The sequence below is a fragment of the Monodon monoceros genome, unplaced genomic scaffold (assembly GCF_005190385.1).
Source record: "Monodon monoceros isolate NGI ecotype Baffin Bay Population unplaced genomic scaffold, NGI_Narwhal_1 Super_Scaffold_4, whole genome shotgun sequence".
Lineage (NCBI taxonomy): Eukaryota > Metazoa > Chordata > Mammalia > Artiodactyla > Monodontidae > Monodon > Monodon monoceros.
The window spans coordinates 24,136,654-24,164,340 of NW_021703781.1; the positions used below are offsets into that span (position 1 = coordinate 24,136,654).

Sequence of the window (27,687 nt, forward strand, 5' to 3'; positions counted from 1 at the left end):
TGTTGACCAAGCGAAAAGATTAACTGATTGGGAATTCTAGTCCATAGTTATGCCTCTCAGAGCCCATGAACCCTCTGAAATTGCATGTACAAATTTTGTGCACGTGAGCAATTTTTTCTGGGGAGAATCCACAGCCTTCATTAAACCCTCAAAGGGTCTATAGCTCAAAAATATTTAAGAATTAAAAAAAAAATTACTGAGTTAATGGATTGATAAGTTAGTTACTAGTGTGATCTCAGTCCTGTATTTTGTATGTTTACAAGATTTACTTATTTAGATTTTCATGGATTTATAAGGTGGTTGGTTTACTTGGTTAGTTTTTCATGTGTTAATTAAATGTTTATGAAATGCCTCGTGACAGGCACTGACGTAACACTAGGGTACAGGAGAGAACAAAATTGACCAAAATTGCTGCCCTCATGGAACTTAAATTTTAGATAAAACATCAGATAAACAACCTAGGTAAAACACACAGTACATCAATTAGTGATGGTAAGTTCTGTAGAGAAAAGTGAAGAAAGAATTGGAGGATGAGGCATGCTGGGAGTTGGGAAGGTGGTTTGTGATTTAAAATAAGGTGAGCAGGAAAAGCCTCAGCAAGGTGACAACTGGGCAAGGATCTGAAGGAGGTGAGAGGTGAGCCATGGGATACCTGGGGGAAGACCATTCTAGGTAGAGGGGACTGCAGGAGCCCGAGGTAGGGGCTTGTTTGAACACCAGGAAAGGAGTATACACTAGAAGCCACCTAAGGGTACAGTATAAAATCAGTGATGGTCCAGTTTTGGGTTCTTTTTGGTGATCCAGCTATAAACCACCAGTGATGTGACAAATACAAGGGATGCCAGGTACAGGTAGGATAAACTGCATTGCATTCCTGGCTTAAGCCTGTTTCAGAGGCAGGGCTCCATCAGCGACTGTGAGTAATGGAGAGCTCCTCTTTCCTTACAGGCCACAGAGATGCTGGTTCACAATGCCCAGAACCTCATGCAGTCTGTGAAGGAGACTGTTCGAGAAGCAGAAGCAGCTTCAATCAAAATTCGAACAGATGCTGGATTTACACTGCGCTGGGTTAGAAAGACTCCCTGGTACCAGTAGACACCTGGTTGAACCTGGCTAACACAGAAGCCCCTGCTGAACAGAATGAAAATGATCGGAGTCCCAGGAGCCACCCAAGATTACTGGGGGGTTGAAAGCCACATCTTGGCCTGACATAACAGAAAGGAATGGGGCCTCTTCACATTAGAAAACATTTATACTCTTGTCATGGACACTTTGAAATGTGTCTCCTTATAAAGCCTGTATTCTCGACCACGGCTTTACTTGTGCACACTCTGTCCCAATAGGCAGATGGGGTTTCTAGCCCATGGACTTCACATAAACTCAGAATCCAAGAGTGAACACTAGCCAGACATCCTGTTCTGTGCTTGTTCCCTAAAGGACAGTTCCCTTTCTGCCCCCGTCTCCCCAGTCTTTCCGCCAGGCTCCCAAGACCCAGGGCCCAGGAAAGTCAGTTAAGGAAATCACTGTGCCTCCAGAATTTTTTGGGCTTTCCATGTTGCTGCTGACCCTGCCTGTGCTACCTTGGTTCTTTTTAGGAGTGACCTTCGCTGTTGCAGGGGAAGGTGGCCTCTGGGGAGCCCCAGCATGTGGGGCCTGGATTCACTTCCTGCCCTTCCCCAATTTAATCCTTCTGGCTTCCCACAGTACAAAACCAAATTTCACTTTGTCAGGAGGAAATCACCAAATCATGTGATTCTGTCTTTACCTCTTTCCAGAGCAATGTCTGTGCTAGGGAAACCTTCCGTCCCATATCCTTCCTCGGCCTGCCAAAGTAGCCATCCCAAGAACACACTGTGTGTCCTGGTGCTCTCTGCCACTGGAGAGGCAGAGTGGCCGGGGCGTGGCCCTGCCCATCCTCCCAGCAGGGCCACTCCCAGGCACTCCATGCTTTGTCACTGCCTGCAGAGATCTATGCTGAGGCCTTATCATTCATTCTTAGCTCTTATTGTTCTTTCTGAGCTGAAATGCTGCATTTAATTTTTAACCAAATCGTGTCTCCTGTCCTGGCTTTTGTATTCTTCCCACACCCTTCCTAAACAAGGTTTTAAAGATATATGTTTGTTCTATAATTTTGAAAGATCGTTTTTATCCTTTTGAAATTCAGTCCTAAGAATTGGTGCTTGTCCCCAGGAGTGTCTAATGGAAAGGCAGTCCTGTCTGAAGGACACTGCCTACCTAAGGGAGGTGGTACTTGCAGACTGGAATTCTGGCACTGCTGGGGATGAATCGATGGGAAACAGTCCTCAGTGATTCCTACCTCCCTCAGCCAACAACAGCCAAGCCCCTTGCATCCTACCCTCCCTCCCTAAGTACAGTTGTTCAAAAGAGTAATGGGTATATTTAATTATCACCATAGTAAGTTTCCTATTAGCAAAGTGAGAGAAGGCAATTTTTCCTTTCTTGTACTTACCACTGCTGTCTAAGCATTTCCCAGCACATGAAACTATATTTCTTCCCAAAGCCAGAACTGGATGAGTAAAGGAGTAAGAACCCTTGCCTGAATGTCCTCCCCACCTCCAGTGTGTGTTAGACCCTAACATCGAATGTGTAAAACTTGTCTTAAGTTGGTACTGTACACTCAGGCTTCCTCTGTTTTCTTTTAACTGATGATTATTTTCAAGGCCCTCAGCATCCTTGTATAGTTGCTTACCTGATATAAATGCAATATTAATGCCTTTAAAGCATGAATCTATGCCAAAGATCACCTTTTGTTTTACTAAAGACTACTTAGAGGAAGTAAGAAAAATCATGTTTACTCTCCAAGTTCTTCCAGTGTTTTGAGACACTGGTTTACACTTTATGCCAATGTGCTTTTCTCTAATATCAGTGCTCAAGACACAGTGAAGCAAATTAAAAAAAAAAAAAAAATCCCTGAATGCTGATTAGACATCACTAAAAAATTACATTTATAAGCTAGGATTTGTTATATGCAAATATTTTCTGCCTCTTCTGTTTAAAACAATAAAGTACATTTATATAAATAATGCTTTAAATGATGGGTATGTTATTTCAGCAAGAGCTTTTAGATCAGGTTTCTCCTTTGTTTTGAAGAATAGCCAGTGAAGCTAATCCTCAAAATGTGGAAACTAAAGGTTTTTATTTAATCCAAATATTGTACTGGAAGAAGAAGAAACCAGTGGTAATATATTTACTTAACAAGATCTTTGTAATAAAGGACAAGATTGGGGATTATAAACTAGAAGGAGCAGAAGTGACAAAAGGTTAACAGAGGAAAGCAGCCAGATGATATAGATCATCCCCTGGTTGAAGCAGTCCACCTTAGAAGATTCTGGCTGTATGTGGAGGCCATCACTATCCCCTAAGCTAAAGCTATTACATGTGCAGGAATATTGCAGGTCGATATTTAATATTCTAAAGCCCAATACAGAACAACAGGGTTGTCAGGGATCCACCACAGTTATGAGGCAGAGCTAGCTTTCAGGCACATATTCCTCTTCTTGCTTGAGGAAGCTCTAAGAGGAGGAACAGGTTCTTGAAGTAGAGCTGGGACATCAGTATTTTTGCCTTATTTTCTAGATCTGAAAGTGGTAAATATCACTAAAGGGGGATAGTACTGCTGACTACATTTATCACTGCTTTAACATAGAAAAGTTGCTGACTAGGGAGGCAGATTCCAGCTGTCTGAGTTAAAGGGAACTGTCCAGAGGTACTGAATTAGCTCAGCAATATCTGAAAACAGTATTCGTGGTCTCATTTTTTCTATTTACCATATGCTCACTGGTGCTGCCTTCCTGCTGCATTATAGTTTTTCTCAAGCCAGATGACTCTAAGGACACCAGGACCAGTATTTTCCAAGGTTCTTCTATAGCAGCACTTAAGGAATGAACCCATCACATGAACTCCCTTTGAATAAAATGATGGTGACTGCTTTATGCAGAAAATGAGCTTTTGGGTTATACTCCTTTAAGAATTTAGAAAATGAGGCTATCCTGGAATTATCTGGAATTCTATGCTTGAAAAATATTTCAAAACTACTAAGAATTCATGGATCTTTGTTATTAGTAGGTGGTGGTATGGAGAGTAGCTTTGATCACTTATTATTCAGTCTGTGGCTAAAAGGGTGATGGTTAGAGAAAATATATAAGGCTGAGGTCAAGAGAGGAGCACTTGGAAGTGCTCTGCAGCAACCCTCACACCTTGTGTGATGAGGCAGAGTAAAATGTGACCGTGTTCAGCCTGCCCTAACACTGTGGCATGCCCAGCTGAGAATGCTCAATTAACAGTCAAGCTAAAAAATCAACTTGTTGCTTTCATCTTTTTATTGACAGTGTAGCCAGAGCTAGAGAAAGGACTTACTGGATTCAATCAAATTAATAAATACAATAATTTAATTGTAAAAGGAAACAGTCTACTTGGAAGTTGTAGCAGAAATTGCTAGAAGAAGGGACTCTTGGAATACAATCTGCTTGTATATGAGAAGATAGCACAGAAAGAAAATTAGTCCATATATGGATGATTGAGATTAGGGATTCTGCAGAAAGAAAAGCAAATGTATTGATTGCTCTTTTGAGGTATGAACTTTGAAGAGGAAGACATTAAAATGAAAAGCAATTGAACTGGGTAACCAATCTTAGGCAAAGGGAATAAATATTTGGCAACATCTTAATTTTAGCTGCCAAGCTGATATTGGTTACCCTAGAAATTACTAAGTTGCAAAAAGTAACCTTTCCTGTTAGATGAAAGGCAGGCTGGGTGCCCTAGGCAGGCAAAGGTAAGAATGCTGCTGTACAGTGGGCTCCCTGTACCAGCACCAACCACTAGCCCTGACAGCAGAATGGGATGAGTGTAAGGGCTATGATTAGCATGATAAGGGTAAGGGGTAAGTTGACAATGAAAAGAATGGAGTCACAAAGAAAACTAATAGCAAGAGCAAGCACTTACACCTTAACTTTCTCCATTCTTCATGTCTAATGAAGCAAAATAACTGGGCAAGGACTTCTAAGTCAATCAAGTTAAATGATAACAACTGTGGACTGACTTGCCAACCATGAAGATCAATACAGGTTTATCAATGTTACTGAGGATTTTGTTTCTGCCTCATTATAATGTACTTTGTCAGTACAGTAGAGACATTTAAGTACTCCAGTGACAGTTACAACAATAGTTTCAGGAAGTAATCTATTGACTATAGCCTTGGGAAGCACACAATATGAAAAGGGAGTTCCCCTGAAGACAAGGCGTGTAGACAAGTTGAAACCCTTAAGAACAACAACAGAGATAAAAAAGAAAAAAAAAAAAAAAGATTGACAACAGTGAGGCAGGCACATTTTCTTCCTTTAGCTGAACTAGGGCATGAGGCCTTTAGGCTAACTGGTTTTAAGTGGTGTTGGATAAGTTTTATAAAACATGAAGATGGCAAAGGTTCACTTAAGTTTCTCTTTTACTACATTAATTTGCTTAAAATCTCAAATGCTTGTGCTTGCAATAACTTCCTAAAAGCAGAAGTAGTGTTCCCTTTTATTACCTTAAAGCATTCACCCCTTTGATACAAATCATTTTTATTGTGCTAACAGCTGAACCAAGTGGCACAAAACTGAGATGGTACTTACTGCAGCAAGGTCCCTATAAATCAAAATCTGAGCTTTACATAAAAATCTTATTTATAAAAAATACAATACCAAGTACAGTGAGAATGGAGCATGGAGCAGCAGTGCTCCCTGCCAGGGCCATGTGGAGTGGCTTTTGCTACAGTGCTTGCTTAATGGCATAAGTGAAAAGCTGAATAAGGCAAACACTTGAAGAGGCAGTTTTCTGTAAACTTCTTGGGGTGGGAGGAATTTTTCCTCAGTTGGGACAGAAGATTTGGGATGGCTAAGATCAAGTGTGACATTTGGCTGCACTTGATACATGACATTACAGACTAAGATAGCTCCTGCTGAGACCAGCTCACTTGTTTTAGGAGAGAGGTTATCACTGTAGACTTTTGCCTTGACTGTTAAAATATGCAGCCTCCAGCTGGTGTCTCCCTATGGAGGAAATCACCTCTAAAATCATCCTAGGTGACAAGATACAAATAAGCTAAGTCATTCAGAAGTTTCCTTAGCTTAAAGCTACTTAAGAACCCTACATTGATTACTAAGCAACTCTGTTAGCGGTGTGTGGCTCGACACAAATGCTTTAACTAGAATATGTATTCCCATCCAATTGGTACCTAATGGTAATAAACTGTAATGACACTTGGAAAACAAACATATCTTGAGGAATTCTGGCCTCTTCTCATGTCCTCACTTGGAACTTTCCAGCTTTCGTGACATATTTGACTCCTTTAAATGGCTTATATTTCTCCCCATACATGTCCAAGCGGTTTACTTTTAAGCCTGTGTCAAAAAGAATAGGTAAGGAAAGGAATAAATTACTATCCTGGTCACACCAACCAATACAATATTTGCTTAGCAAATAGAGTTTACTACACAGTAAATCTGACATTAACCAGTGTGCTTGTCACCATTTGGAAGCAATGTTCCTTCTACCATTCACAGATTATAGCACTATGGAAATATGGTTTTAGTTCAGATTCCCATGTGGACAAGCAGTGTCTTTTAAGGATAATTCTACTTTCTGTGAGTATGAATGACTCCTTTCTTTGTGCTTGAATGAGAGTAGGGGTGAAGGGAAGCTGTGTGAAATAAGGTGCTCTCCAAAATCACTGTACCCATAGCACAGAGTGAAAGGCATACTGGAGCTGTTGCTCTTTGTAGAGACAGAATGTCAGTTACCCTTCTAAGATCCTAGTAGCTGACCTCAGCAAAACTCAATTACCCTTAAACACAAGTCAAATTTCTCCTTACCTGAAATGGCAAGCTGCTGGATCTTGAACTGTATGTTGAGGCTTGGATTCTCTTCTGGCTTGGGTGCTCCAGATTGTAAATTTACCAGTCCTTTAAGACTGGGGAGCTTTTGTGGAGTGATTTTTCCCACATCCCACGTTAGTACCTTAAAAAGACATAAAAAACAAAAACATTCTGAACTATTTATTAAAGACATGTGTTCAAAGACAAGGTGCAAAGACACCATAAACTTCTGTACAAAATAAAGCACAGTATCTTGGAAACAGACCTGGGATTTCCACTGAGTTTTATCACTAATTAGTTCTGTGACTCTGGATGGAGAGTGAGGGTAGAGAATCAATGTTTGTTAAGCATCCGCTTTTGGATTTAGCACTGTGCTTAGCACTTTTCATATGCTGTCTCACAGACACCTGTAATGTAAATTTTGTCTTCTTTTAACAAATGAGGAAACTAAAGCTCTGAGGTCAAATGACTTGCTCAAGGTCACATGGCTAGTTAGAGGCAAGGCTGGGATTTGAACCTACAGCTCTCTGGTATCAAATGTTCTTTCCACTATACCACCTTTACTGTTTATCTCTGGGCCTAAGTTTATTTCTCCGTAAAATAAGAAGATGGGCCTAAATTGGTGTTTTTAAACTTTTAGTGATGGAACCCTTTGTTCAAATGAAATCTTTAGTGAGGAAGCTCAGTAACAGATGAGAAATTGAAGCTATTATGTTTGAAGCTGGGGTGAAGGGCCAGGGATCTGGAGCTCCCCCTTCACTTCTCATCCTTGTGTGGTCTCTGGGGAGATTCTTCAAATCCTCAGGATTGGATTAGATGATCTTTAACATTCAATGATTTTACTAAAAAAAAAAAAAAAAGAAAACCCTTTGCATTTACCAGGTAGCTCAATGACTCTACTGAAGAAAAGAATCATTTTTTACCCAAGCAGGAAGCAGAGAGAAAAATCATCTTTTACAATTTCTCTGAAATCCTTCTGCTAGAGGCAAATATATGTAGGGTGAGAAGGCAGCTTTCCTAGCCAACATCCTCTGTGGAAGAGTATGAAACAATGCTTTTAAATTAGAAAGGAAGAGAAAGGTCTTAATTTCTACAGAAAATTTAGCAATTAATAGATTATAATATCTATTAACAATTAATAGATCATTATATCCACATAATGCTTTTCTCTTTTTAAAAAGTTTACCAGATAGCCTTAGGTTCGAATCCCAACCTTGCCTCTAACTAGCTGTGTGACCTTGAGCAAGTCACTTGACCTCAGAGCTTTAGTTTTCTTGTTTGTTAAAGGAAGACAAAATTTATATCACAGGCTTCTATGAGACATCTTCCTCATTGAAGAGTGAGTGAATCTTTGGATTATCAATGGATAAGTAAAGGCAGACTCTGAAGGAAGAAAGAATGAGTCTCACTTCTGTTTGTCGACTCAGCAGCAGATGCAGGATTCCCTCTTCAGGCAGTGGCAGAAGCACAGCACAGTATGCATTCCAGGTTTTGTTAGGAAATTTAATTTTAACCAAGACATGAGACCCTTTCCTCTGTCCCCCCACATCCCCGAAGCACAAAACAAAGATTGCAGAAACACTTGCTCACTCTTGATTTTAGGTGGCTGTACCTTGGTAACTGGATCAAAAGTATAGCTGCCTTGTGTTGGTGTCAGGTTCATATTCAACACAACCTTTGGCATATGAACTGTCACTGTGATTCCTTCAATAGTTTTCCCCATATTTTGCTTTGGTCCAATTGTAATATCAAATCTACCACAAGAACTGTTCTCCTTAAAACTGATGCTATGTTTCACATACACTGGTATTGCCACTAGACTAAAAAGAGAAAGAAAGACACAACCACAAAAACATACAATTAATAGTGTGAGTTCCAGAGGTGGCCTGAAAACCTCAGTCCAGAGTATCCTATACCCCCAGAACTGCAGATTGAGTATGTGTACCAGGGCAGGTTGAGTATAGCACAGTGTTCTGGAACCACTCTGCTAGGAATTATACAATTTCTGAGCAGTAAGTATACAAATCAAGATAGAAATCTGAAGCTTAATTATAGTATAAGCAATTGGGGCAAATAGCCCTAGTTTAAAGAAATGAAATAAGATCCCATAGAAAGATAATTTAAAATTATACAAACTAAATAAATCAGTTTTTATGTGGTAAGGGCCAAGAAACAATTCCTCTGCTTTTAAGTCCTGTTATGATGTTACCCAAAATACTTTCTGATATTTTCAAGGGACAAACCAGCTACAACTCACGATGCTAAATCATTCATTTAAACTTCAGTGCAGAGAAGAGTAACTTCAAGCCAGTTAGTTGAAGAATGTCCTGGAGAGCTACAGGTAAGTCTGTCTCCTTCTATCAGCCATGATGTCCACAGACCACAGTAAAATTATGGTACGGGTTTACGGTTTTGCCCAGGTTATGCATGGTCCAAAATGCTTGCTCTCAGGTATATATTTTTACTACAGTCTAATTTACTACTACTCTGTACTCTTAAGATTCAAAGTATACTGATTATGTTAGACACACATTTTCACCAGTTCTTCCTGGGTCTCCTGGTGAGCAGTGGCTAAAGGGAGCAATGATGAATTCAAGTACCCAACTTGTCAGAATGAAACAGGGAAAAGTGAGTTCTATGCAGTACACTGATATTTGACAGGAGATTCTGATTGATGCATCAACATACTTTTGTGAGCTGACACGATATGATATGAGTCGGAAGTTTCCATCTGGAGGAATAAATGACAAAACTCTTTCAGATTCCCAACGCTTGAACCGGATGCAGGGGTGGAAGCTGACATCATCTAGAAGCCTCGGGTTCTGCCAGGGAAACAGAAGACAACCATATTTATAAAGTATAATGAATATTGTAACTCTAATTCAGATACTATGAGAAATTATATGCTTCATCAAGATATAGCAGTCATGTAAGAGTTTGTTATGATCACATCAACACAACTTTACAGTTTCACAATGCTTTAAAGTCTGCAAATATTTTATATACATTATTTTATTTATTTGAATATTTGATATATTCAAATTGAACTGAATTGAATTCAATTAATTATTGAATTAATTAATTGAATTAATTAAATATTCAATTAATAATTGAATATTTGATATTCGAATATAAAATATTTGAATATTTTATATAAATATCTTATATACATTATTTTATTTATTTGAATTTCAATAACTATGAGGTAGAAAATATGAGTGGTATCATTTCCATTTCATAGATGAAAAAACTGAGGTTCAAAGAGCTCAGGGTCAGGACAAGTTAGAGGCAGAGATAGCATCAGAGCTCAGTTCTCTTTATGGTTCTTAGTAGTATCTGTATCTAAAATGATGCTGTATCTAAAATGATGCAAAAGATCAATATCCTTTCATATCAACAAAGCATGTAATAATTCAGGAAAAGCAGCACTGCACATTTGCAGATGCCAGCCAGCCATTTAAGCTACTTCTAGCATACTCAGAGGCAAAGACCCCTCCTCAGCCTTTCCATAAAGGCAATGCTCATCATGTAAGCTACTGTCTTTGGAAGCTGTGTTAGGAATATTTCTTAATCCTTTGCAATCTAAAACAAACATGTCTCAGTATTTATCATTTCATTTAGTACTTCACATGTATTAGGCTTGCAAGGAGCTACAAAACAGGAGAAAACTTACCATGAAAGAAAGGGAAAGGTCAGGCATTCCAGATAGCTTAATGCAAGCATCAATTACCCCCTGAATTTCTGCAAAGACTGTAGATCCTAAAGAAAGAAATAAAGGTGATAACATCACTGGAATCTGCATCTTTACTAGAGCTACCACTGCATCTGAAGTAATGGACATATCTCCTGGGTGTCAGACATACTGAAGCTTTGCACATCTATTAAAAGGTTAGTGGACAGAGGACCCATTACACTAGTTCAGATAGCTTCTTTACTGAGCGCCATGGCCTATACCTATCTCTGGTTAGAATATGATAATTTTAAGGAAAATCAAACCTGTCCCTATCTTTATAGCATCTACTTTGTAAGACTGCTGGATATGAAGTTAAAATATTTTTTTCCAGTGATTTTTAAAATTAAAAAAAAATTTATTCAATTTTTAAAGGTTACTTTTCATTTACAGTTATTATAAAACATTAGCTATATTCCCTGCATTGTACAATACATTCTTGAGCTTCTCTTACACCCAACAGTTTGTATCTCCCATTCTCCCACCCCACCCCACAATGGTAACCACTAATTTGTTCTCTATATCTGTGAGTCTTCTTTTTTGTTAAATTCAATAGTTTGTTGTATTTTTTTAGATTCCACATATAAGTGATATCATACAGTATTTTTCTTTATCTGGCTTATGTCACTTAGCATAATGACCTCCAAGTCCATTCGTATTGCTGCAAATAGCAAAATTTCTTTCTTTTTTATGGCTGAGTAGTATTCCACTGTGTATATATCTTCTTTATCCATTCATCTGTTGATGAACACTTAGGTTGCTTCCATATCTTGGCAATTGTAAATAATGCTATGAACACTGGGGTGCATGTATCTTTTCAAATTAGTGTTTTTGTTTTCAAAATTCAAAAATTTTAATGACCTTTTTTTTTTTTTAGATTCTATATATATGTGTTAGCATATGGTATTTGTTTTTCTCTTTCTGACTTACTTCACTCTGTATGACAGACTCTAGGTCCATCCACCTCACTACAAATAGTTCAATTTCGTTCCTTTTTATGGCTGAGTAATATTCCATTGTATATATGTACCACATCTTCTTTATCCATTCATCTGTTGATGGACACTTAGGTTGCTTCCATGTCCTGGCTATTGTAAATAGTGCTGCAATGAACATTGTGGTACATGACTCTTTCTGAATTATGGTTTTCTCAGGGTATATGCCCAGTAGTGGGATTGCTGGGTCATATGGTAGTTCTAGTTTTAGTTTTTTAAGGAACCTCCATACTGTTCTCCATAGTGGCTGTATCAATTTACATTCCCACCAACAGTGTATGAGGGTTCCCTTTTCTCCACACCCTCTCCAGCGTTTATTGTTTGTAATGGCTCCTATTTCTTAAAAGTTAACAGCTAGCTTAGTCCATTTCATTAAAACTTGGCTAATTTTATTTAAAATACTTTAACAATAAATCAAAGTTAAAATATTTAAAATAAAATTAGCCAAGCTTCTAATGAAATGGACTAAGCTAGCTGTTAACTTTTAAGAAATAAGAGCCATTATTCTTTAATAGTACAGCTATTATTCCATACAATGGAATTTTATAATAAAAAGGGCATTCACTGTAGAGATAGTGTCTATAATTCACAGTAACTCATATTCACACACCAACTAGCTGTGTGACCTTGAACAGATTACTTAACTCTTCTAAGCCTCAGTTTCCCCTTGTATAAAATGTGAGGGTTGGACTAGATGTTTTTAATAAAACGTTATGATTCTAATACAGTACTGTTCTTTAGTCTGGGGTCTTTACTAGAAGGACTGCAGATAAAGTGGTAGCAAAAAGTATGGTGCATAGTAGATATACAACAAATATTAAACTGAATAAATGGCAAGATGGAAATGAATATAGGGTAATAACTGGCTTAAAGTAAGGTGGCATTAGATCTGATTTACAAAGGTTTGGCATTTCTCAACTAGAGGTTATGAAAATAATATGAAACCTCTGGACAAAATAAACAGATTTGAAAATGAATGCTTTTCCACTGAAATGCATACTGCCAAGGGATTTTGGTTTTCTATTCAGCTTATGTCAGCTGAACTGTTTTTTCCCTGATAAGATAATATGCACACAATTACCTGATTTATCTATAATTGCATCTATTTCTTCAACGACATCAAAATAGGCTTCATTGTTTGTGTACTTTACCCCTGCTCGGCGCCATGGGATGTTGGACAGCTGCCCAGTGGGGAGTGTGTCCCCAACATTACTACTGCCTAGAAACCGGAAAAACAGAAAGCAAAGCTAACACATAAGATGCTCATCAGAAAAGCTCTTAACAGAAAAAAAAACTCAAGTACTTTAGCTGCTTCTTTAGTGTTTGGGTATTTCTCCACTGAAGTTGTGGATGGTTTACAGAACTGTCAGAGACATATCCATACCAATGTGATCAAATTTCTAGAAGACAGAAATAGGCCATGTGGTCCTGTGTCTATCTGCCAAACCAGGTTAAATTCATTTACTTATCTTTTGCTTCCTGTGTGTTAACAGTAACCTAACCTAATTCCAGTGGCTCAACAACAGAATCTCATCGTGCTACCACTGATGAAAAAAGAGGCTGGTTGTTTCAAAACCCTCTGCTGATAAAATGTCTGCACCAAGAATACAGAGTGATAAGTAGGCCATTTGGTATTCAGCTTAAATTATACATGAGATGCCGCCAAGCAGAGTTAACTGGCTGAAGAACATACTCTGGCCGTTTCCCATTTTAAGGTCAGCACACCCATATGGCACGCCCACATGCAATATGGCTAATGTTCAAAATCTGGCTAATTTCCTGGTAAACTGACATATGTCTGAAAATAAGTCTGGTTGTCCAAAACATATACCCTTGAGCTGTGACATATTTAACATTCTGGTTAATTTACTTTTCCAACTCAAAAGTAGTACATGCTTAACAATAACAACATGTGAAAAGTTCAGAAAAGTAGCTAAAAAAAATCTATCTTCCTATCACCAAAATACAACTACCATTAACATTTTGGTATATTTCTTTAAACATTTCCCTCAAAACAGGTTGCATTTATTATTTTTTTCTATTTTGATAATTTTGCTTTTTTCAGATTTCACTTTAAAATATACAATTGGCCCTTGGGACTTCCCTGGTGGCGCAGTAGTTAAGAATCCGCCTGCCAATGCAGCGGACGCGGATTCGATCCCTGGTCTGGGAAGATCCCACATGCCTCGGAGCAACTAAGCCCGTGCACCACAACTACTGAAGCCCGCATGCCACAATTCACGAAGCCTGTGTGCCTAGAGCCCGTGCTCCGCAACAAGAGAAGCCACCGTAATGAGAGCCTGCTCGCCGCAACTACAGAAAGCCCATGCGCAACGAAGACCCAATGCAGCCTAAATAAATAAATAAAATAAATAAAAATTTATTAAAAATAATAAATACATACTTGACCCTTGAACAACGCAGGGTTTAGGGGTCCTGATCCCTGTGCAGTTGAAAATCCATGTATAATTTTACAGTTGGTGTTCTGTACACATGGTTCTGCATCAACAGATTCAACCAACTGCGGCTTGTGTAGTACTATAATATGTATTTACTGAAAAATATCTGACTTTAAGTGGACTTGGGCAGTTCAAACCCGTGTTCGATTGTAGTTGCAGTCAAAGTACACATACAACTTTGTAGTGTAATTATGGTTGGTGTTCCTGTCTCCAATCCTGTTGCCTTCCAGAATTTTCTAAAAACACTGCTTTAATCTTTCTGTTCAAAAACTTTAAATGTTTCCCCACTGGCTTTATGATTAAAGCTAAATATTTAGACTACCATTCCAGGACTTCCTCAACTTAACTTTTTAATTTTATCTCACTACTCAACTGAAAAACAGCTCTACTTCTGTTAAACAGGTTAATACAATTCAAGATTTTTCACTGTGTGTTTTTTCTCATACAGTTCCATCTATGAAGAATGTTCTTATTCCTCCCTCTCTTCCTAAATTCTATTGATTCTCCAGGACCCTGTCCTAGGGCCACCCACTCCAGTTCAGGAGAGATTACTTTATCCACTGACCCACTCTCTTGATCTTTATAATGTATTGCCTTAACAATCCATGTTATGGGACTTCCCTGGTGGTCCAGTGGTTAAGACTCAGCGCTCCCAGTTCAGGGGGCCCGAGCTTGATCCCTGGTCAGGGAACTAGATCCTGCATGCATGCTGCAACTAAGAGTCCGCATGCCGCAACTAAAGATCCCATGTGCTGCAACTAAGATCCGGAGCAGCTAAATAAATAAAAATAAAATAAACAAATATTTTAAAAAATATCAAATTTAAAAAATTTTATATTTCACTAATTTTTTTCTGACTATAAAATACATGTTCATTTTGGAAATCAGAAAGTATAATGCAAAAATAAAGATAATATGTAGTTCCTTAGCTGGAGATGGTATTATAAACTTTAGAACATTTTTTGTGGGAATATTTATGTATAATTAAGAGTAACTTTTTATGGTTGTGTGCTTTTTTTTTTTCTTTTTTGGCCACGCTGCACAGCTTGTGTAATCTTAGTTCCCCGACCAGGGACTGAACCTGGGCTCCAGCAGTGAAAGCAAGAAGTCCTAACCACTGGACTGCCAGGGAACTCCCTGTTTTGTTTTTTTTTTCCATTTAATATTACACCATGTGTACCCTCCAGTGTCACTACACCATCTATAAAGTATGGAATTGCTTTTCAAAATCTTATACTGTTATTTATGTGTTTTAATTTTTTTTTTTCAGTTTCTCATCCAGAGTTTACGTTTTAGGAGCAAAGACACCCCATCTTTTTTTTTTTTTTGGCGGTTAGTTGATGTCTTTTTTTAATTTATTTATTTATTATTTTTTTTTTACATCTTTATTGGAGTATAATTGCTTTACAATGGTGTGTTAGTTTCTGCTTTATAACAAAGTGAATCAGTTATACATATGTTCCCATATCTCTTCCCTCTTGCGTCTCCCTCCCTCCCCCTCCCTATCCCACCCCTCCAGGTGCTCATAAAGCACCGAGCTGATCTCCCTGTGCTATGCAGCTGCTTCCCACTAGCTATCTACCTTACATTTGGTAGTGTATATATGTCCATGCCTCTCTCTCGCTTGTCACAGCTTACCCTTCCCTATCTTTCCTTAAATTTCTCCTGACACTCAGTCTTGCCCAGAGGATGAATAAAGGAATGATCACTTTCTTATAGGCCTCTCTTACCCCATTTTTTAGGTCAGTGCACTTGGAAAGGGGTTTGCAATAGTGGACAGTATAGCTGAAGTGGCATATAACATTTCACAGAAATCTTTCTCTAGAAGACTTTGATACTTTCAAAAGTATATCGTCCTCTGGATGTACCTAATTTCTAGCTATACTCAAGAATTAAACCAAAATTAGAAGTTTGTAACACAAATACAAGGCCCACAATGCACGAAATCTCACAAATAGACTAATTTTCTCTTTTTAATATATCTTCTATATGTACAAAATAAAGACTTGGAGGAGATGGCATGTACTCTGTGGTGCAGTCTTAAATTTTCTATACTCTAGTAATTGTGGGGTATGCAGCATAATGCCAGATTTATAATGCTATATTTTAATTTTATTTTTTTCCAGCTTTACTGAGATATAATTGACATATAACATTGTATTAGTTTAAGGTACACAACATAATGATTTATGTATATATTACAAAATGATTACCACAATAGTTAACAGCTGTCACTACATTGGCTTCTTTATGATTAACTGGGATAATTTATTCAGTCTTACTAGTTACTGTTAAACAATAGTAATAATATTTTTGTAGTCTTGTAGCAAAATAACAGAAGAGTAATAACCAAAAGTTCTGTATCATTTAAGATATAGTCTCTTTTCATGAAAAGAAATATATATCCATTTTAACATTATCACTAACTATAATTCTGGCCTATCACTAACTATAATTCTGGCCAAAATGGACTACCTTAATAATCTGCCAGATCATAAGCAAAAATGAATTGTTTACGAAGTTTTAATGGCTCAGTTCCTAACAGAGTGTGTTTCATCTTACCTGTAATAGAGTTGACGACAGAACGCAGAATTGTTGGTGGTTTAATCAATTCTTTCAAAATGTTAGATTCAGTAGCCAGTGGAAATCCATTGTCTAACATTTCTTCCAAGAGCTCATATACTATTACCACGTTATCCTTAATTGCAGCCTCCGAACACTCACCAAAGTAGTCCTAACAAAATGTACATAACATTACACAATGGAAGACATGAAGACAGGCTTGCTAAATACTTTTTGTTCTAAAGGGTAAGCTTACAGTAGCATAATTCATTGTTTAAGATGTTGAAAATATGTAAAACAGAGGGAAAAAACCCTCCATAGTTCTATATACTATTTCTCAATATTTCCTTAATATTTTTAAATTGAATTCAATTCCTATTACATATTATGCCAGAAAGTACACTGAAATGTTAAAACAGAATGTGAACTATAAACTTCATTTGCCTTGATTAGGTACTCCAAAAAACAAAGATCAGTTTAAAATTATTGGTATATTCAGCAAGACAAGAAAAAAATAAAGTGTAAGTATTGGAAGATTTCATAACCAGTCAAAATTGTGGTACTATTCAGAGAACTGTATGTGGAGGGCACTATTATTTCCTGATGACATAATTTATAATACATAAAAAAAAATACAGCTTCCATTACCATGAGATTGTTTTGTTCTTCTAAAACAGTAACTGGAGCACCATGTGTACTACTGTATGCCCTACTAAAAAAACGGTTTATGTTTATGAACTTATGCTTAGTTGAAAAGAAGAGGGAGAGAGAGACAGAGAGACAGACTACACATCAAAAACTGGGTATTTAAAGGATATAATCATAATATAACTTGGATAATTCAAAGTATCTGATGAATAACCAACCTGAAAAGTATCAGCAACTCGATGTAGGAACTCAATTACAAAGAGAGGTGGCACTTCAGTCTGTATGACAGAGACAAAGAAGAGCTTATCCCGAAAGATACTGATGAGGTAGTGGTGAGGTGTTGAAATAACAGGTGGTACATTTTCAACATCAGCTGCTTTCTCTTGAGCTTCAAAGAAATAATCACAGACAGACTGGCTCACAACACTCTTCCAGTGCTTCTCTAGAAATATGTCACCGGAACAGTTTATGAGAAATAGACTGTGGATCATTTTCTGGGGGAGGAAAAACGTTTAAATTTAGTATATATCAAAAAAGTATCCTTGTATTATCTGGACACCAAAACCAGATAAAGGCAATACAAGAAACTACAGACCAATATCAGTTAAGACTATAGGTATAAAAATCCTCAACAAAATACTAGCAAACTGAATCCAGCAACATATAAAAAAGATTATAACCCTGACCAAGTGGGATTTATTCAAGAATGCAAGGTTGGTTCAACATATGAAAATCAATCAACACAATATACAATATTCATAAAATAAAAGACAAAAAATATAATCATTTCAAAAGGCGCAGAAAAATAATTTGACAAAATCCAACAACCTTTTGTAATTAAAAATATTTAAACTAGGAATTGAAAGAAACTTCCTCAACCTGATAAAGAGCATCTATGAAAATCCCATAGCTAGGGACTTCCCTGGTGGCGCAGTGGTTAAGAATCCTCCTGCTAATGCAGGGGACATGTGTTCGAGCCATGGTCCGGGAAGATGCCACATGCTGCGGAGCAACTAAGCCTTGTGCCACAACTACTGAGCCTGCACTCTAGAACCTATGCTCCGCAACAAGAGAAGTCACCACAATGAGAAGCCCGTGCTCCGCAACGAAGAATAGCCCCCGCTCTCCGCAACTAGAGAAAGCCCGCGCACAGCAATGAAGACCCAACGCAGCCAAAAATAAATAAATAAATTAATTAAAAAAAAAAAAAGAAAATCCCATAGTTAACATTTAATACTTAAAGACCAAAAGCTTTCCACTTAACAAAACGAACAAACAATGATGTCCATTTTCACCACTTCTATTCAACATGGTACTGGAGGTTCCAGCCAGGGCAATTAAGCAAGAAAATGAAACAGAAGCCTTCCACATTGGAAAGGAAGAAGCAAAACGATCTCAATTTCCAGATGATATTATCTTGTATGTAGAAAATTCTAAGGATTACACATACACACGCACACACTAATTACTAGAGTAATAAATGAGTTAAGCAAGGTTGCAGAATATAAAATTAATATAAAATATCAACTGTATTTCTATACATTAGCAATGAATAATCTGAAAATGAAATTGAGAAAGCAATTCAAAAGCATCAAACAGATCAAAACATTTAGGATTAAATTTAACAAAAGAAGTGTAAGACCTGTACATTGAATATTATAGAACATCACTGAAAGAAATTTAAAAGACCTAAAAAAATGGGAAGACCTTTCATGCTTACGGATTGGAAAACTTAATACTGTTAAGATGACATGACTCCCCAAATTGATCTACAGATTCAATGCAATCCTTATTAGTATACCAGCTGCCTTTTTTTTAATGGAAACTGAGAGGCTGATCCTGAAATTCATATGGAAATGAAAGAGACCAAGAATAGCCAAAACAATCTTGAAAAAGAAGAACAAATTTGGAGGACTCACACTTCCTGATTTCAGAACTTGATGTAAGGTACAGTGAGGTGCTGGCACAAAGAGAATCATAGAGATCAATGGAATAGAATTGAAGGTTCTTAAGTTAACCCTTACGTATACGGTCAACTGATTTTTGACAGGAGTGCTAAGACCATTCAGTAGGGGAGAGGATAGTCTTTTCAACAAATGGTGCTGGGACAACTGGATTTCCACGTGCATAATAAAGAAGTTGGACTGCTATCTCACACCATATACAAAAATTAATACAAAATGTATCAAAGACCTAAATATAAGAGCTAAAACAATAAAACTCTTCGAAAAAATATATGCATAAATCTTCATGACCCTGGATTAGACAACGTTTTTAAGATATGACATCAAAAGCACAAGGAACAAAGGAAAAAAACAGATAACCCAGACTTACATCAGCATGAAAACTTCTGTGCTTCAAAAGGCATTATCAAGAAAGTAAAAAGACAACCTTCAGAATGAGAAAATAACTGCAAACCATACATCTTACAAGGGACTAATATCCAGAATATATAAAGAACTCTTACAACTCAATAATAAAAGACAAATAACCCAATAAAAAATGTGCAAAGAATTTTAAAAGACATTTCTCCAAAGAAGATATACATACAAATGGCTGATAAGCACTAGAGCTCACTATCTTTTCAAAATATGAACTAAAATCACAATGAGATAACATTTCATATTCTCTAGGCTAGATATAATCAAATCAAAAGGCAGACAATAACAAGGGTAGACAAGTTTGTGGAGAAACTAGAACCCTCATACATTGCTGGTAGGAATGTAAAACAGTGCAGCTGTGCGGAAAACAGTTTTGAGTTCTTCAAAAAGTTAAAGATTGAGTTACCAAATGACCCAACAATTCTACTCCTAGGTATACACCCAAGAGAACTGGAAACATATGTCCATACAAAAACTTGTACACGAATGTTCTTAGCGACATTATTTATAATAGTCAAAAAGTGAAAACAATCCAAATGTCTATCAACTGATGAATGGATTCATCAACCAATGAATGGATAAATAACAGATATCCAAAATGAAATGTTATTCAGCCATAAAAAGAAATGAAGTACCAGTACATGCTACAACAGGATGAACCTTTAAAACATTATGCTAAGTGAAAGAAACCAGATACAAAAGATCACATATTGTATGATTCCATTTGTATGAAATGTCTAGAATTCAGGCAAATGCACAGAGACAGAAAGTAGATTAGTGGTTGCCAGGGCCTGGGTAGAGGGGGAAGGATGGGGAGTTACTGGTTTTTGTATTTCTTTTTGAGGTGATAAAAATCTTCTGGAATTAGAGGGACTTCCCTGGTGGTGCAGTGGTTAAGAATCTGCCTGCCAATGCAGGGGACATGGGTTCGAGCCCTGTTCTGGGAGGATCCCACATGCTGTGGTGCAGCTAAGCCCGTGAGCCACAACTCCTGAGCCTGTGATCTAGGGCCCACGAGCCACAACTACTGAAGCCCACGTGCCTAGAGCCCGTGTTCCGCAACGAGAAGCCACTGCAATGAGAAGCCCGTGCACTGCAACGAAAAGTAGCCCCCGCTTGCTGCAACTAGAGGAAGCCCACATGCAGCAACAAAGACCCAACGCAGCCAAAAATAAATAAATAAAATAAATAAATTTATATAAAAATAATCTTCTGGAATTAGAGATTTGTGAATATACTGAAAACTACTAAACTTCACATTTTTAGAAAACTGCAGTTTAGTAGTTTTCAGTCTAAAAAATGCTTAGTTTTAATATAATTATTTTTTCAATTAATAAAAAGTATTCTTTAATACTTTGTAACACACAAATCCACTCCCAGATGGATTAACAGAAATGCGTACAAATATGCACAAAAAACATGTATAAAAATATACTGTAATAGTGAAAACTATTATTATTTATTAATAGTACAATGGGAAAATAAACTAGTGTATTATTAAAGGGAAATACACAGCAATGAAAATGAATAAACTATTGCTACATGAAACAAATATGGACGAATCTTACAAACACAATACTGAACAAACAAAGCCAGACACAAAAGGATACATACAGTATGATTCTATTTATATGAAGTTCTAGAACAGACAAAGCTAATCTATAGTTTGAGAAATCAAATGGTTTCTTTTGGGAAGGAGAGTGGGGGTGATGACTGAGACAGGAACAGGGTTGGTCTCCTAAGGTGCCGGTAATTTTATTTCTTGATCTAGATGATGGTTACAAGTTGTGTTCATTTTGTGATAATTCATTGGGCTTTATGTTATGGCTTGTATACTTTTCTGAGTGTTAGTTATGCTTCAAATAAAAAGTTTATTGTCCTTGTAATATGGGAGACAGTGGACAAATATCTACCTTAACTTGCTCCTTTCTTTTATATAGATAACATCAGTATCAGGTGTTTAGTGGTCCATTCATTCAAAATTACAGTAGTGAATGATAAATGTAGCCTAAGGAGAAAGAATATAAAATCTATGAATATAATAATTTCTATGCATGAAGATAAATTCCAAAGAGGAAAGGAAGAGTTTCCAGAATGAATTCATTCAATTCTATTGACACAGAAAACAATGACATCAGCCTGACCAGTTCTTTTTATAGGAGGTCATTTACTTAATGAAAGCAGTTGACATTTAAAGACTATTTGGTGATGATTTCCTCTTCCCATTTGGTGAATGTTCAATAGTTATTAAGTAAATAATACTAACTACTAAGATGTGCTTTAGCAATTATTGTATTAATAAAGTATGGATGCTGTTAATATTGATAGTTTAGGGTTCCAGTTTAGTAGAAAAAGAAAATGTTTCTTTGTTCAAAGGCATCTCTATTTAGCCAAGTTATCAACCTGAGTTGGCAGCAATAAACGCAGATACCTCAGGCTTTGGACCTACTAAATTTTTCCGGATTAATATCTGGAACCTCCTAAATCTTTCCACTTTATCTAGTCAGATGCTTTGTTTAATAGGTTTGCTTTGTGTCAGTTTCTATTTGAGTGTTAAAATAGTGCCACTGGAATATAGAGAACCTACTGACTCTTAACCTCTGTTCTCTGATACACTTTAAAAAAATAGAACAGGAGTACCCAGCAATAAGATCTGCAACTAAATTTGCATTGTGATGCCTTTTGTGGAATAAAATTTTCATCTGAAATATAAAGTACGATTTAAAGTGGAACATTGGAATCAACTCAATGAGACCCAGATTTGAGCACTTCAGGTGAGCCCCCTAAGGAATATGGCATCCTTCACAATAATTAATTTTCAGCTTCATTCAAAGTATTTTATTCATTAAAGATAAATGAATTAATAATATCTAAAATTGAGTACTTACTGTGGGCCAGACACTATCCTAGACACTTTTCTTATATTATCTTATTTAATCCTCACAACTCAATGCTATAAATACTGTTTTTATCCCCATTTTACAGATAAGACAATAAAGTCTTGGAAATGATAAGTCAATTATCTAAGATGATACAATAAGTATCAGAGCTAGGATTCAAACCCAGATCCAGTTGAATCTTGAGCTCCTGTTCTTACCTGCCTCTTAGAAACTAATTATCAGGAACACACTCTATTGCATCAGTGTCAGTACAATTTACTGCAATAATGGACATGTCCTCTATCTGTGCTGTCCGATACAGCAGCCACCAGTCACATGTGAGCACTTGAAATATGGCTAATGCAACTGAGGTACTGAAGTTTTAATTTTAATTAATTTAAATTTAAATAACTACATGGAGCTAGCTGTTACCATATTGGACTGGGCAGCAAATGTGCTGTTTGAGCTTATAATTTAAGAGGAAGAGTTGAAGGATATGCCTCTTGTTTAGTTAGAAGCCAAAATGTATTCTAATAAATTATTTAGACCAGAAATTATATTTAAGAGAGCTGACATAGGTTATCTTCTTAAACTATTCATCCTAAAGAAAATGTAGTTCACATGGATCTGTGGTACTCCATTGCCACAATATACCCTAAAAAAGCTGCTTATTCTTGAAGCAAGTGACTTTGTAGTTTATTTACTTGAGCAGCCAGATTCCTACTCATCCTCTTAAGCTGGTGAAAAATTCTTTCCAGGAAAAGTTTCCACCAAAGTTATTTTCATTGGCAGTAGTTCAGGTCTCAGAAGAATAGAGTAAGTTAAACTGCCATCTGGATTTATTGCTGTTGTCCTCAGTGCTGAGAGGAAAGCACAGCACTTGTAGCTTTCAACAGTGCTTATCTTCAAAACCCATCTTAACCTTCTATTATAGGAAAAAAAAGCTTATTTCTTCTATCCATATTAAGACCAAGGACCTAATGCAAAAAACAAATACCACATGCAGCAGTGTAAATTTACTTGTTTCTTTAGCTACTTATCCTTTGAGTAGCTGCAGTTATTTATTTCATTATTTTAATAAACTTTCTGGGAAAGTTACCACCACAACTATCTTTTTGTTCCTAGTGACTTCTGAGTCAGAAAACAGAATTCTCCAAACTTATTTTAAAGCCACTTAAGAAACTGTGTTCAGAGGCAGTTCCATCAGAGCTTTGACTGCAGCTTAAATACTTCATAAACCCTCTTTACTGAATGTTGAACACACTCACCCTGATGATTCACAAGCAGTGCAATTACAATAGTCAAAGTATCCTTGGAAGAGAGTGTCTAAAAAAGAAAATGTATTCCTTCTATATATAACAGAATGGAGGTATAGAAGGGCCTGTATCTAAGGCGAGAGAATGAAACCAGAAAATAATCTAGCTGAAATTCTGATTTTTAACAAATGTCTTGATCCTGTTCATTCAACAGTTTTGAATGTTTTATATATTAAGCAATGGGGATACAAGGTGAACAGAATAAGAGTCCCTGAACTCACAGCATTTAGAGTTCGGCAAAGAAGGCAAACAATTTAATACAGTAAGATGATAGGGGAAATACAGTACGCTATAAAAATCCACAAGGCTTCAAGGTGAGAAAGAACATAAGACAAAGAAATGCAGTACAAATTTAGCAACTTCAGAAGGAGGATGGAAGTGATGAGATGAGAATGGAGAAGATAAGCAGAGATTGGTTCACTTTATTCTCAGTGCAATGTAAAATCATTTTTTATGGTTTTATGCAGGGGATTCATGCAACCCAATTTACAGTTTTAAGACTGCACTGTGGAAACTGGATAATTGGGCAACTGAATATTGTGACACTAGTTGAGAGATGAGTTATGTGTGGTCTAGACTAGAGTGTTGATAATAGGGATGGAGTAAAATGAAAAGAGAAACATTTAGGGTTGAGAAAAGTTTGGGGGGTAGGGAACAGGCAGTGGAGACGAGAGGGAAAACAAGGGATTCAGCCCTGGTCCTATACAATCTGACCCAATTCTGGATATATTTGACCCCAATGGATATATTCAAAAGACCATTGTATATATAGGTCTGGTGCTTCAGAGAGAAGTCAAACTGGAGATAGATTTGTGAGTACTGTAATCATGATTTTTTTTTTTTTTTTTTTTTTTTTTTTTGGGGTGCGGGGGCCTCTCACTGTTGTGGCCGCTCCCGTTGCGGAGCACAGGCTCCGGACGCGCAGGCTCAGCGGCCATGGCTCACGGGCCCAGTCGCTCCGTGGCATGTGGGATCTTCCCGGACCGGGGCACAAACCCGTGTCCCCTGCATCGGCAGGCGGACTCTCAACCACTGCACTACCAGGGAAGCTCCATGATTTTTTATTAATGCAAAATATAACTATAAGGAGACTAAAACTACAAAGAGAGAATGTGTATAGTAGAAAAGAACCTATGGAAGGAACTTCAAAATCTGAGTAGCATGTGGGTCAAGAAAGTGGACCTGAAAAAAGGCTGAGAAGATGTGGCCGAAGAGAGATAAGAAAAAAAAGCGGGGGGGCGGGGAGTTTAGTAACCAGAGTATATTACTGTGTTTCCAGAAAAAAGGAGTGGTAAACATTTTAAATGGCACTAAGAGGTCAAGCTACAAGGAAAACTGAAAATATCTCTTATTTTACAGTGTTTCTCAACTTTCATTATTGCATCCTAAGGTGCCTTTTCAGATTCCCCTTCACTCACACCCCTCTTCCATAAAATTTTAATACCATGGAATATTTCTGTACACCTCTTTATGTACCATAAATACCTGTGCTTTATACATAAAAGTATGATTTTTTTTTTTTTTTGCCTCAAAGGAAGCAAATTTTCAGCCTGATGAGAACGTACAATTTAACACATAGAGGCCATTTGGTGATCTTTTTTTTTTTTTTTTTTTTTTGCGGTATGCAGGCCTGTCATTGTTGTGGCCTCTCCTGTTGCAGAGCACAGGCTCCGGATGCGCAGGCCCAGCGGCCATGGTTCATGGGCCCAGCCGCTCTGCGGCATGTGGGATCTTTCCAGACCGGGGCACGAACCCGTGTCCCCTGCATTGGCAGGCGGACTCTCAACCACTTCGCCACCAGGGAAGCCCCATTTGGTGATCTTAGTAAGGGCAGTTTCAGTGGTAGCTCAGTGGAATGGTGGAAACAAAATATACTGCAGTGTGCTGAGAAATAAATAGCAAGAAGTTGGAAAAACAGAGATGAGAGTAAATGATACATTCAAGAACTATAGCTATGAAGGAGAGAAAAGACAAGAAAATAAATGGGATTAGTTCATAAAGTTAAGGAAGAATATTTTTAAATGCTGAAGGAAAAATGTGAGTAGAAGGGGAAAGGCTGATGAATTGGAGAGAGGAAATAATTTAGCCAAAAAAAAAAGACCCTGAGAAGGCAGGAGAGGATGGCACTGGGAAACTAGGTGAAAGGATTTGCCTTCCCAAGGAGAAGGGACACTTTTTCCTCTTTAAACAGAAGGGAAGCAGATTTGTACATTTGGTTGCAAGAAGATGATGGCTTCTATTTTCTCTGCGTAATAGGAGAGAAGGTCATTTGTTGAGAGAGAGTGAATTCCTCTTCTCTACAAATGTCACTCATTATGTATGAATTGAAATATTACTGAGCTACTTAAAAATATCTAGTCTGCAGGGAACTCCAATAGTCTATTATGTTGACTGTTTAAAAACATTGTAAAATCCTAAGATTCAGTAAGAAAAGCTAATCTTATTGCCAAGAGAGCATTCCTACTAAAGGTATGTTAAGATTCAGGTAATTTTTCATTCATTTCAATCCTCCACTTTTCCTATGATCTCAAATGAAAGTGTCCTCCGTTCTTTCTAACACTAATTTTTCCACTTGTAATTTTGATCCCATCCCCTTTCCTCTCTTCCCAGGTCTTATCTCCTGTTTCTTGAATGTTTAATCTTATACATTAGTTACTTGCTTTCTGCTCCCACACACAACAAACAAACCCCAAACCTTTTATGGACCTTGCCAACCATCTTTCACTTCATGCTCCAAACGAAGAAGCATTAGTCTACACTTGCAGTCTCTCCTCTCAATAACGGACTCTATTAAAGCAGTTCTCTCAAATGATCCAATGACTTCCTAATCATCAAATCCAACAACCTATTCTCAGACTTCTACTTCCTCCTTTGATCCCTGCAGCATTTCATGTCACTGATAAGTTTCCTCAAAACAAAACAAATACTTCTTACCAAATTATGCGGAACTTCACCTGTCTTGGTTCTCTCCTGGAAAGTTTCTTTCTGGCTTACTTATCAGGCTTTTTTTTTTTTTAATAAACTTTTCTTTCATCTCCACCTAAACTACTGTTTCAAACTCGATATATTCCAAGCTCCACAAAATTCCTCCATCTCATGTGAGGACTCCTAGTTTTATAGAAGTATCAAGTTCTTAATCAAGCTTCAGCTTCGGGTTCAATCCAAATCCACCAAATCCAACCAAGCACATCGTTTATCACTTTTCCATACTCACTGTCACCTCCTCAGTTTACAGTCCTATCAACTCGTTTCTGAAGAACTGCAACACTGTCCTCACTGCATTACCCCAGGCTCATCCAGGCGCCACCCTCTAACAAGACGTCCGCTCAGGACACTTAAGGATTTTGTCCTCCACAGCAGAAGCCTGGGGCTGAGGTCCAAGTCGTCGGTACTTCAGCTCTCCGTGGGTGACAAGACCTTTTTCCCGCGTCAGAGCACGGTGAGGGACCCCAATGAGCCTGAACCTCTTGAGCCTGAGGGCCTGAGAACACTGGGCTGCAGGTGCACCTTTCCCTTCCGGCCCAGCTGGCAAGAAAGACCGGAAGGCCGGGAGGGAGGCGCGGCCCCGGTCCACAGCACCAGAGACGCTCCCGCACCCCAGACTGCAGTCGGGAGCCCGAGCTATTCAGCCTACGTCCCACTTTTCGTGATGCCACCCTGTCCGCAGACCCCCAGCCCCTCACACTCACCCCGACTCCTGGGCCAGTCAGTGATTCGACGCGGGGTCCTCTCCTGACGGAGGCCGAGGCAGCTGAGAAGATCGTGAGGACCCCGGAGTTGGGATGCCGGATAGATTGCCTGACTAACAGCTTCAAAGTAACCAACAGTACTGGAAAGAGTAAATG

The 27,687-nt window shown here is 37.8% G+C and overlaps 2 protein-coding genes across 4 annotated transcripts in view; one reads left to right on the plus strand and one right to left on the minus strand.

The window, feature by feature from the left end:
* The window catches only part of VCL (vinculin), a 99,043-nt gene extending 95,999 nt beyond the window's left edge, over positions 1–3,044 (plus strand). The window contains exon 21 of one of the 2 annotated variants that reach the window (XM_029244913.1): positions 949–3,042. In XM_029244913.1, the coding sequence (XP_029100746.1) occupies positions 949–1,095 (147 nt within the window). In that variant the 3' untranslated portion in view covers positions 1,096–3,042. Of the gene's footprint in view, positions 1–948 lie in introns of both variants that reach the window. The other variant, XM_029244915.1, reaches the window with a different exon arrangement.
* A 1,278-nt stretch (positions 3,045–4,322) lies between these two features.
* Positions 4,323–27,687, minus strand: AP3M1 (adaptor related protein complex 3 subunit mu 1). Of its 2 annotated transcripts, none has more exons than XM_029244916.1 (9): positions 27,532–27,687; positions 17,485–17,760; positions 16,619–16,790; positions 12,679–12,816; positions 10,546–10,631; positions 9,561–9,694; positions 8,485–8,692; positions 6,870–7,014; positions 4,323–6,398 (listed from the first exon to the last, which is right to left on the minus strand). In XM_029244916.1, the coding sequence occupies exons 2-9, from the start codon at positions 17,755–17,757 to the stop codon at positions 6,298–6,300; spliced, it is 1,257 nt and encodes a 418-aa protein (XP_029100749.1). In that variant the 5' UTR covers positions 17,758–17,760; positions 27,532–27,687; the 3' UTR covers positions 4,323–6,297. The 2 variants fall into 2 exon arrangements, with proteins under 2 accessions (XP_029100749.1, XP_029100750.1); XM_029244917.1 differs by lacking the exon at positions 27,532–27,687 and adding an exon at positions 26,777–27,485 and having other exon boundaries at positions 5,744–6,398.

Bases quoted from the DNA above. Each gene is read 5' to 3' on its own strand.
- AP3M1 (XM_029244916.1), bottom strand. From the start codon at position 17,757: ATGATCCACAGTCTATTTCTCATAAACTGTTCCGGTGACATATTTCTA. The intron at 10,632-12,678 runs GTAATTGTGTGC...TTCTTTCTTTAG, and splicing joins TGCAATTATAGATAAATCAG to GATCTACAGTCTTTGCAGAA. The intron at 8,693-9,560 runs GTATGTTGATGC...TTCTCTTTTTAG, and splicing joins TATCGTGTCAGCTCACAAAA to TCTAGTGGCAATACCAGTGT.